The sequence below is a fragment of the Pinus tabuliformis genome, chromosome 9, assembly GCF_031772625.1.
Source record: "Pinus tabuliformis cultivar Carrire ecotype Pingquan chromosome 9, CPIR1, whole genome shotgun sequence".
Lineage (NCBI taxonomy): Eukaryota > Viridiplantae > Streptophyta > Pinopsida > Pinales > Pinaceae > Pinus > Pinus tabuliformis.
Genome location: NC_142307.1, coordinates 198,610,551 through 198,622,944, shown reverse-complemented (window position 1 = coordinate 198,622,944; position 12,394 = coordinate 198,610,551). Strand labels below are relative to the sequence as shown.

At 39.0% G+C, this 12,394-nt stretch overlaps 1 protein-coding gene across 1 annotated transcript in view; it reads left to right on the top strand.

The window, feature by feature from the left end:
- Positions 1–12,020, top strand: part of LOC149147832 (FRIGIDA-like protein 3) — an 85,373-nt gene extending 73,353 nt beyond the window's left edge. Inside the window, exons 2-4 of the mRNA XM_089441962.1 lie at positions 10,082–10,540; positions 11,149–11,324; positions 11,442–12,020. Coding sequence (XP_089298088.1) covers positions 10,082–10,540; positions 11,149–11,324; positions 11,442–12,020 — 1,214 coding nt within the window. The remainder of the gene's footprint in view (positions 1–10,081; positions 10,541–11,148; positions 11,325–11,441) is intronic.
- Positions 12,021–12,394: the final 374 nt, after the last annotated feature.

Sequence of the window (12,394 nt, the reverse complement as noted above, 5' to 3'; positions counted from 1 at the left end):
AACATAGCAAACACATAAAGATAGTCAAGGGAGGTACTGAGCGCTTGAGATGGGCCCAACCCCAAGAGCTACAGCCTCCCAAGAGAGATTTAGAGCTGGTGCAAAGCTGGATTCATCTTTATTAATCAAGAATGAAGAGTTACATCAAAACTGTCCACAAGAATAACTTGAACATGAGCTGAAAGCAAAGCTAATCTATTGCATAAAAATCGAACTACAAACTAGCTAACTAATGGCTAAAACAAAATGACTAACTGGCTACAAAATGACTACCCACTAGCTAACCCAAATGAGGCTCTGAGCCTTCTTATTTATACAATTTGAGGACCCAACAGTTCTCCTAAAATTTAGGGACTTGGCTGCCCAAGACTTGTAGTTAACAGCAATCCTACTTGACTTGCTTGGCTGCCCTTGTGCTCATTGATTTGGTGGCCTTTGAACTCCAAGCTGATGGTGGAGAATTCGAGGTAAGGGCCCATAAATGAAGGGGAAACCTTCCTACAAATCCTCTAGCTTGTTCTCCCACGAATTTGGCTGCCAAGTGCTCATTAAGACCTTCAATTTTGTCTCCAAGTTGACCAAAAAGGCTACACAAAGCACCCATTAGACTTGTTGGCATAATGACTAACCAAATTCACTCTATTAACATAAAAATAATCAAAAACATGCAATAAACCAATGAGAATGGTGGATTAAGTCAACTTAGGAGGTTGAATGAGCCCAAATAATTGTCCATTTTTGGGGCTCATCATCACCCCCCTACTGAAAGTGTTGCTCATCCTCTGAGCAACCAATCTCTCTCCTCATCTTTGATAGCCCTGGTGGCTTCTTTCTTTTCAAACTTCCTGTAGAGACAGTTTGCTGGCTTCCTGTAGAAACAGTCTGCTAACTTCCTGTAGAAACAGTCTGCTAACAGTTCTCTGTCTTCCTGTAGAAACAGTCGGCACTGTCTTAGCCTGCTTGTCCTCTCTCTGCTATTCATCAGATGTTTCCTTGTCTGCTGGAGGCCCTTCTTGCTGCTGTTGTTCTCCCAAAATGGAGGGCCTATCTTCATTATGATTTCCCTATAGCTGTAACTACTGTTTCAGCAGCTCATTCTCCTCCTGTACTTTGTCTCTGTCTCTATCTCTGATCCTGTCCCTAAAGTGATTTTCTCGAGCAAATGTGGCCCTTGATGACTTACTCTTTACTTCATTAACTCTTACAGTCCTCCCACCAATTGCCTTTCCATCCATGTCATTGATTGCATTAACTGCAGCTCTGGGATTAGTAAAAGTGACAAATCCATAGCATTTACCCCCAAACTCTTGGTCATTCACAATCATCAGGCTCTTCACATAGAATTTATCCCAATCCAGACAGTAATGATCATAAACAATAAAGCTTGACAATTAGGTCTGCTGCCCAAGTTTTCCTGGAACATTGGCACCTTGATAATTTCTTATAATGCAGTGTATGATGCCTCTGATATTAGGTCTGGCACCAGGGACCACCAGTGGACCTGACCAATATCTGATTAGGTCCAACAATAACACCGCTGCACTCTTCAAGCCGAGAATAGAGTCCCAATAATGCACAATTACAACAGTAATGAAGTATACATATATCAATGAAAGCCCAGAAGTACCACGTTTCAAATAAAGATAAGCCATATGTTGCCGGACTAAAAGCGATATTAGAGCAAAAAAAAAACTCTCGTTGATAAGCAATAATCGTTTTTAGAAGAGATGTGTATTGATGTCAAATTCACATGTGTAGAAACCCAACTATCTCAGATAAGGATGCATGATGAGGCAAATCTGGAATAGAATATCTGGATAGAGCCTTTACTGCAATAATAGTGCCATAAATCTCAAAGGCCCTTTGAATGGAATCTTCAGTAGAATCATATGGAAGGCCACCAACATATACTGAATTTTCATCATCAACCGTCATCTTTCTAATACTTTGGATGCTTGATAACCTGTTTTTCACTTCAAACTTGAAACATCGAAGAACTTAAAGAAGACCAAACACTGGACATCCTTGAATTTTCAGCATCAAAGGTGCAAGAATGCCTTCTTATGAAATAGGAAGTAAAGGAATTGAACTTGTGATATTTTTCTTGAAAAGGAAGTGATAATGTTCCCACAATGTTAATAGGCCATTTGTATTTGTTGGTCCTGCTGAAATTAGTCACAACATCTAAACCAAACCAACAATATGGTGATAGACCCCTTTCTCAAGGTCATCCTCCAATTGATATCAAGGTTCTGCAACCCAAGCTTTCATGCAGAAAATCACAGTATCTCGTCTGGAGCTCCAAATTCAACAAAAATTCTGGGTTTTCCTTCCGCAGAGCTGTTCTCTGCCTTTCCTGTAGACGACTTCCTGTAGAAATGCCTGTAGAGTGCGACAGGCGGGATTTTTTTAAGGAACTGAAGAGATCTCGAGAATAAAAGGCAGAAATTGGTAGAGCACCATTGTTTAACTGATCTGGAAATGGTGGACATGCGCTTCAGTTGACCGCAGTTGAACAAAGAGTGGTGAGAGTTTCAGCCGAGCGTCCCTTGAATTACTGTGTGATTTGTGGTGAGGTGGCAAAAAAACATGCGTGCTGGCTTTTTTGAACTGAAGCGATGTTATGAACTACATGTCTTCTATTTGTTAATCAACTGATGCCCTGTTCACTGGAGTTCAACACATCTACCATTGCTTGTGTTTCTCAACTTCCACGTGAATGGCTATCCACGCATGCTACGTGATTTTTCATGAGTGCTAGAGGACTGGATGTCGGGTTAAACTTATTCTATTCGTGGCTTAATTCCACCATCCCATCAATTCATGCAGTTTTCAAATTAAATCTATGCAATAGAAGAATGAGATCAGTCACATACCTCGAAGTTGAATGGCTGTCGTGAGTTGTTGTGGGCTGTCATTGCTGTATGCATTTGATTTTATGGTTGCATGATGGCTTGGTTGCTGATTCATGGCTGGTTTCCTTGTGCAGGTGTCCTCTGGCCAGATGCATGCAACAAGAGTTCATTTCCACGTTCAGATCTGCACCCTCAAACTGCTGCCATTGAATTTTCACAGGACCAGAACTTGTTTTCATCATTTCTCCCAAACGGTGAAGCGGATTGATCTGAAACTCGGTGAGCATGTTCCTATCATCATTATTCATCTCCCATAGCAAAATCGTGATCAATGGATGCACGGATATGGAGAAAAATGGAAAATGGATGAAGATTGCAAAGCTCGATTTCTCGGAAACCGTGCATCGGAATCGGCTGAAACTGCTTGGGTAGGCTACTATCACCCATGTACATCTCCCCATGAAACAGGTTTTAAAACAGATGCACGGATATGGAGAAAACGCAAAAATGGATGATGGTGATGGAGGCTGATTTCTTGGAAACCATGCACCGGAATTGGCTGAAACTGCTCAGGCATGTTTTCATCAACTTTGTACAATTCCCCATAAAACGGTTTGTCAAATGGATGCATGGTTTTCAAGTTATGGCAAAAACAAATTTTGCTCTATGGATTTTTCCTTCAAGGCACTTTGCATGTGTTTGCATGGTATGACAAAATGAATTTTGGTTGTGATGCAGGTATAGAGATGATGGAGGAGGAGTTGGAAGACTGCATGAGGACTTCTGAACCCTTGAGGAAGCTACCATGTTCGCCAAACCACTTTTTGAAATGCATGCCTAGTTTCCCACAATTTCTACAGGAAGTTCCTGTAGAAGCACAATGAGAAGCACAAGGAGGTGAAAAAATGATGGATGAAGGCAAGGGATGGACACACAAGTGCTTGTAGGCCTAATCAACAGATTCCCACCATCAGATTCACTTTTGAAATTGGATTTGGCTCGTCCAAAGGTTCTACAGGATGTTTCCTGTAGAAATACAGAGCTTCCTGTAGAAGGCAAGAAAATTCCTTTGACCTTGATTTGAGTGCTCCTCCTGTCATGAAACGTCCTTCTTGCAACCTGCAATGTCACTGCTGCAACATGAAATTATTCAATGGAGATTAGCTTTATTTTTCTTTTTCTTTTTCTCTTCTTTTTTTTTTGAAAAACAACTAGGGCGCCTCATGGAGGTTTTCACCCTAATTGCCTGCCTTGGGCGCCTCCAAGGGAGGTTTTCACCCAAAGATCTTATTCTCTTTTCTATTTTTTCCAACCCATTGACTGCCTCATGGAGGTTTTCAATCAATGAGCCAATCTAAGGCGCCTCCGAGGAGGTTTTCACCTTAGATTTCTATTTTCCTCTTTTTTTCATTTTTTTCTTTTTCTTTTTTTTTTTTCTTTTTTTTCTTTTTTTCTTTTTTTTTTCTACCCTACCCTACTTGAAAAACAAAATCATTTTCAAGTATAGGAATACTTCCAATGGAGCCATGTGCACATCAAGATTAGAGACAAAATGATGTGAAGGCTCGAAATGCATGCTTGGACAAGTATCCAGATCTCAGAGACCAAATGATCTGGCGTTGAAGGGATCAAACAAAGCTGAGGAAGAAAGTACTGCTGCAACTTAGTGACCTTCTGAAACCATATCTCAATATAGCTTTGATATCCTTGGTTCTTTTACTGATCTGGATCATTCTTCATGTCACCTTCTATTATGACCTTCTGATCTTCCTCTTTTTGTTGATCTTTCTCTTGAATACATGGAAGATTTGATGGAAACCATGAGGAAACTCTCTCGATCTTTGATTCTGATCTATTCTCTTCATCAAGTCCAGCCCATGGTTCTTTGATCTCCTCTTTTGAATCTTCTTTTGCCTTTGGTCCTTCAATGTTGTCAATAGATTCTCTCTTTTGCAACACTCTTCCTGAGCTTTGGTGAACATCATTGAGCTCAAAAGGAGTCATTTGCATATGTTGTGCCTCAGATTTGCAATGGGGTTGAGCTGCTTCATTGTATGGCTTTGGAAATGGTATGGGTAGTTGAGTGGAGGTGTGAAATTGAGATGGAGATGGATGGCATTGTGGATGAGCAGGTGGTGGAGGAGAATGAGCGGGATGAGAGTTGTACTGGGGCCTCCACTCCTGATAAGGTGCATTCCACTGAGGTTGTGGCTGAGCATAAGAGTGAAATGAATGAGCAACTGGTAGGGCATAATATGGATCTGTGAAGGAACAAGGAGGATATGACCAAGGAGGAGGTGTAGACCAGGAAGGATGAGCAGGGGGACCCCAAGAAGGCATGAAAGTGGCTTGATAAGGGTCATAATAGGTCTCGGATGTCCCTTGTAGTTCCTGTTGGTAAGATCTAGGTCCATGCGGCCAACTTTGGTTCATGTAATAGAGTGATTCAGTGGCTCCTTTGGCTCTCTGATATGCAGCTTTGAATCTGGGTAAGGAAGGGCACTGATCTGTAGGATTGTATTCTTCACAGACAAAACACACTTCTATGGAGTACAATGGACATTCGTTCCTAGGATGCTTTCTAGTGCACCTAGGACAAAAAATGACCAAAGCCCTCTTGGCTTCTTCTTGCTTCTTTTGGATCTGCAAGGTATCCAGTTGCATGGCAAGAAACTGCCTCATATCACTCTTGAAATCTTCCAGCTGATTTTCAAATTCATCTTTGGACAAGATGTTGCTCCCAACATTTCTGTTTGTAGCCATTTGCTCCAGAGGAATGTTTTCTTCTTCTTCTCCCCTAGGGGTTCTTCAAATATGTCTTGATGTCCACCGAGGGGTTCTTCAATCACAGCCATCGAAGAAGAAAGAAGGTTGTGTGAAGCAGTGGGGGTGTTTTGCAATCATTTTTCTAACTTATCTCTACTCCTACAAGGCATGAAATGAAATATTTTTGCTTGATTTTTGTTTTTTCCTACTTCTACTTGCAAAACTGAAATAGATCGAACTGCAACTAACTATCTTGCTAAAATGAAAATGCAGAATTGAAATGAAAGCAGGAAAGGACTAATCTATTTTGCTCAAATGAAATTGCAGAAATGAAATTGCGGAATTGAAATGCTAATCTATGAAAGCGGGAAATGCTAATCTATGAAAGCAGGAAATGCTAATCTATGGAAGCAGGAAATGTCTATGCTACTTTTGCAGAATGGAAACGAAATAAACTACTTAGCAGAAGATTGTAGTGGAAAATAGAAGAAAAGCGACAATCACCAATACTCTGACGCTTCCCCGGAAACGACACCAAAAATATGGTGGGCTCCAGTATTGTAGCAATAATGCTACAACTCCTGGAGCTTCCTATCTCTAATTTTATCAACCCGGTAGTTCGTACAAACTTGGAAGCAACGGTGCTGTATGCACAAGTACTAGCTCTTGTCGCAGCTGTCACTTGGTCAGCTGGCACAAGTCCGCTAGGGCTCAAGCCAACTTCTATATGTTCTCAGAAGAAGCTTTCTAAATGATGGACGAAGGCTATCTCAGAGGAAATTAATCTACTTTGCAAAAACGAACTGAAAGCCAACCAAAACATGGAAACCCTAGTAAACCCTAATCTGACTAGCTTAACCTCTATGATGCAATGGTGGGAGTGCAAGTGTCTGGAAATGATGCCATTACTTCTAATGATGTGAAATGCATGAACTTAAACTACTTCTATTGAAAAGAACATGTTTTTGTATTTTTGCTTAAATGGTTGGAGTGATGATGATTTTGTTTCTTATTAGGGTTTGGTTGTGCAGAGGTGGTGCGAAGGGAAGGAAAGCTTGGGAAAGGTCAGGGGGGCTAGGAGAGGTTCCAGGGGATCTCTAACATCATCCCATAGAAGTTCCACACGTTCAGATGCTCAGCAACCGAGTTTGCAGGCTTCTACAGGATGTCTGCAGGGGATCCTACAGGAAGTCTCGGGATTTCTACAGGATGTTTCGAAATGGGATGGTTGAGGATGGATGGTTGATGGAAGGTGCATGGATGGTTATGGAGGTAGGATGGGGGTCTGAAGTGACCCAGGAACTGATGGATGGAGTGGTGAGATGATGTGGAAGGCTGACTTGCATCAACGAAGGTTTAGGCAATGGAAAAGCAAGAAGGTAGGGTTACGTGGCAAAAGAGCAGATGGGAGATGAGGAAACAGACTTGGTGATGGAGGAGCTGATCTAGACGAGGCTCAGATGAACGAGGAGGTGATGAAGGTGATAGAGATGCCCTGCACAATGCTCATTCAAATGAATCAATGAATCCTTGCAAACAAACCAAGTCCTAGCTAACTTAATCCAACTGTCAATGAAATGAATAAACAACAGCTTTGTTTGGAAAGAGAACCATGTACATCACGTGAGTAAGAACATTCAAAAAGATCTAAATGCATGACAAACTCCTACCAATCGATTCTAACCATAAAAAGCTACTTTAACCATCAAAAACAACCACAATAACAAAGCAAGATCTAAAGAGCAGATTTCATTTTAAGAACACAGCAAACACATAAAGATAGTCAAGGGAGGTACTGAGCGCTTGAGATGGGCCCAACCCCAAAAGCTACAGCCTCCCAAGAGAGATTTAGAGCTGGTGCAAAGCTGGATTCATCTTTATTAATCAAGAATGAAGAGTTACATCAAAACTGTCCACAAGAATAACTTGAACATGAGCTAAAAGCAAAGCTAATCTATTGCATAAAAATCGAACTACAAACTAGCTAACTAATGGCTAAAACAAAATGACTAACTGGCTACAAAATGACTACCCACTAGCTAACCCAAATGAGGCCCTGAGCCTTCTTATTTATACAATTTGAGGACCCAACAGTCCTCCTAAAATTTAGGGACTTGGCTGCCCAAGACTTGTAGTTAACAGCAGTCCTACTTGACTTGCTTGGCTGCCCTTGTGCTCATTGATTTGGTGGCCTTTGAACTCCAAGCTGATGGTGGAGAATTCGAGGTAAGGGCCCATAAATGAAGAGGACACCTTCCTACAAATCCTCTAGCTTGTTCTCCCACGAATTTGGCTGCCAAGTGCTCATTAAGACCTTCAATTTTGTCTCCAAGTTGACCAAAAAGGCTACACAAAGCATCCATTAGACTTGTTGGCATAATGACTAACCAAATTCACTCTATTAACATAAAAATAATCAAAAACATGCAATAAACCAATGAGAATGGTGGATTAAGTCAACTTAGGAGGTTGAATGAGCCCAAATAATTGTCCATTTTTGGGGCTCATCAACCATTGAACTCTATTCTGAATTAGCCATTTATGTTTTTCATTTTTTCAACCGGCTAATATAACACCATTGAACTCTATTCTAAATTTTAATAATAACATTTGAAATGTAATTTTATAAATTATATAACTAACTTTTATGATTCCCAAAAAAAATCAAATTTCACATGAAATTAATTAAATATTTTGAAAAATAAAATAAAATTTCTATACTAGGCCATTTCACACCATCGTTTGATAAAAACAATCCTTGAAAACACAATTTCTAATTGCTATGGCCAAACAAACGTCATGCGACAATTCTAAGATTATTCTACTAAGTCGAGTGAGAACTATAAATAGCATGGAAATCCTTTTGCGATGGCAACATCTCCTCATTGTATATCTATCTGTGTTTGAAAACTGCGATTCGAGCACTCCTACGATGTGGGGGTTTTACAAATATGTCCATTACATACATCGACTTCTCAATTGGTCACTACAGAAGCATACACGATTTTATTTTTATTATTAATAAAAAGATAAAAACATAATAACTAACATTTGCACCAAATGTTGCAAAGGAAATGCCGTAAGGCATAAATTGAGGAACAATTCCGACATGGGAATGGGAAAATGTACATAAGATGCAGATATGTAGCATAAATGAGATTCTAAAGATGTATAAATTGAAGTTTATTTAGGGTGCCTAAGTCTATATTTTTTTTAATTATTGAATTAATATTGCATATAAATCTCATAAAATTCAACAAACTTATAATTGAGGGCTCTGATCTCTAAGTTTGACTTTGGGTCATTAACATGGTAATGCACTGTCTCAACCATTAAACCACATAACAACAAACAAAAGACTACAAAATGTTACGATCATTACTATAGTAAACCCAATGACTCTACACACAATAATTTATTCTTTACTCGAAGAGAATATTGCTTAACCATATCCACATAAATATTGCAAGGTGGAAAGCATTATGCAGAACAGAATCTCTGTTATTATAACTTGTAAGTTGTAGCATTGTTCCAACCAATAAAACTATCTTCACATTTTGGAAGATCAAATGGAAATAAGTTTTGAAGAATTCAATAGAAATCGTCCAAGATCATTGGATCACATGATTAATGGTACCCTGTCCTATGAATCTAATATTTTTATGCACTTACAATTAAGGGAGAAAACAAGGTCCAAACAATGTATACCACAGGGACCAATAAATAGTATATTTGAAAATCCTTACTAGGATCAGAAAAAACAACATTACTTCTCCTTAAATCCTTCACAATCAAATTATACAATTGTTGTACAACACAAGGCCCATGCTGTTGCCAATAGTTCTGATTGAGAATGCGACCAGATTCCTTCAATCTCATACAGTGATTAATGCACCAATTATACAATTGTTGTACAACACAAGACTCATGCTGTTGTCAATCAAGCAATAGTTTTGATCGAGAATGCGCCAGATTCCTTCAATCTCATATAGTGATTAATGCACCAAACACAGGTGTACTAGTTGCAACGACTTTTATATCATTTTACTAATGTTGTCATGTCAAAATCAATGTGATACAATTAAGTCACCTTTAAGAAGAACCTCATTGCAATTTCTATACAAGGATGTCTGTCTTATCATTACTAATTCTAATTTCACCTCTTTTATTGTCAGACTTCACGAATTAGCCTCCAAATGCTTGCTTCATCCACAGACCAGTCAATTACCTTTTATAAATATTTTGTTTGAGCATTGGAACTCAATAACATTTACAAAATTATAAAAATTTTATCTCCAATCAATTTCTTTTCTTTTCTTGTTCTTTTTATGATTTCCACTTATTATTGTTATATAAATATCTAAACTCATTTTATAATACTTTAAAAATAGAAATTTTCAGATATTATAATCCCTAAATCCTTTCTTCCCATTCTTAATGACTTTTGCAATTGGAAATAGGGCTTTGCAATGAGGTTCCCTCTGCATTAAACTCTGCAACTGACCCACCACGGTTAGTGTTAGAGTCCTTGGAGGGGTTTTATTCTCTTGAACAAAAGTCAAGTGACAAGAAAGAGTCTGGGCTCCCGGCTCTACGTCAGGCCTGTACATTATTACTGGAATCTCTTGTACATGTTTTGGCAGATCCTATTTTGGGTGTTGAACATCCAATTCTGCCCTTAAATATAAAAGAGCAAGCCAAAAGTATTGCACATGAATGGAAGTCGAAGATAAACCTTGAAGGAGATGTTGCCAATGGCAATTCGTTGGAGACCCAGGCCTTCTTGCAACTTCTAGCTACTTTTGGAATTGCGCCAGAGTTTGATAAAGATGACTTATGCAAGCTTGTTCTTGCAGTTGCACGGTGCAGGCAGACACCTGAACTCTGTCGTTCCCTTGGACTTGAATCAAAAATGCCAGGTTGGTTGGCTGGTGTTATGTAATGTTAGCCTCAGTGGCTAGGATGGTAAAATTTCCATCCATTTTGGTAGATAGGTTTTTTGTTGTTTTTCTGGCATTCATGGCTAGCTTGGTTTTTTTTAGGGACTGGTGGATTTTATCAGTATACTTGGTTGTGGCTGATTGAGTCGAAGATAAATTTTGGTAATCCTGGCTGTAGTAAACCTTCCCAACGTTTTTTTTTTAGTCCAGTGAACAGGTTTCTAAGTTGACGGGGTTGGTAGTCTTTTCTTTAGATCTCAACATTTCATATGCAAGGCAGATACTGAGTGGCCTCTACTAGGTAGACATCTTTTTATGAGGTAGAAAGTTGTATGTAAGTTATTTTGTTGATATTAATAAAGGCACCTGAAGATGATCAGCTATGGTAAAGTGTCATAAGGTCTTTCATGAGTGGGGAACTGTTTACTTATGAAAATGGTCTCAAGTTGACATAGTTGTTATCTTTATTGACAAATCTGTTGAAGTTGTCTGTATTGTTTTATCTTTCACAGTAAACTGTCTTTTGGTATTTCAAATGTTTGTGACATATTCAGATTAACTGAAAATTTTGTGACAATTTCATGCAGATGTTGTAGAAACCCTGGTCAATAGTGGAAAACAAATTGAGGCAGTCAACTTTGCTCATGCATTTGGGTTGACAGAGAAGTTTGCACCTGTTCCTTTGTTGAAGGAATATCTGAAAGATGCTAAGAAAGCTTCTCAGGCAAGTTTAAAAAGCGGGAATAACTCTACTGTTGCACAAGTATGATTGTATTACTGTTATACAAAATGTCTTGTTATGAGATGATCATTTTGGCTTAGTATTGTTGGTTATATCAGAAGTTCCTTTTTTGACCGATATTTTTATTTGGTGCTACAGAATGAAGTAAATACAAAAGAGCTTTCTGCTTACAGAGCTGTTATAAAGTGCATTGAGGAGCACAAACTTGAATCGCAGTTCTCACCAGATCCTCTTCAAAAGCGTGTAGCTCAGCTAGAGAAAGCTAAGGCTGACAGAAAAAGGTCTGCAGGTGCTATTAAGTCTCAACCTAAGCGTCCTCGTGCTAATGGAGGAAATGCTGGTGTATATATGCCTCCGTTAAGTGCAGATGAAAGAACTCCGACTCTTTATGCTTCTTCCAATGGTGCAGACATAAGCTTTTATAGGTCTTTGGATAGAGTACAATATTATGGTGCAGCTCCAGGTGTTACATCCTACAACCCACAGGGCCAAAATGCATATGATAGATCAAACCAAGGATTATATGGAGCAGGCTTTGGTGTTGGAAATAGGACTCCAGTCTCGCTCTCAAGGCCATATATGTATCCATCAGATAACATGGGACCTTCGTTGTTGGGTTCCGGTTCTTACAATTCCTCTACTAATTACAGCAACCATCACTTTGGCAGTAGACTGCCTGCCCCTCCTCCAGCTTATCAGTCTTATTTTATACATTAGGTAGGTACGGTGCTTATCTTACCATGGTCAAGCAAGTTATGATCTTATCAGGCCCCATAAAACCTTTTCTATTGGATGTGGCTGGTAGTAAGCACTTAGCTTTGAAGAGGTTTTTTGACTTTGTTTCTGTAAATCTAAAAGATTGGCAAAGTTCATTTGGCAGCTTTTCACAATTTTCAGTGGTGTTTTCTTATATTAAGGAATCTTCTATTAAGGAATTTTATTTTTGTATGGTATTGAGTGCTTCATCACTTTCCCAGGTTACTATATACTGTAGTGTTTATAGTTCAAAGATGATTCTATGCATAATTTTGGTATTTTTTTATTTGTTTGACAAATCAGAGAGGATCAATCTATCTCTTTGTGGAAGATTA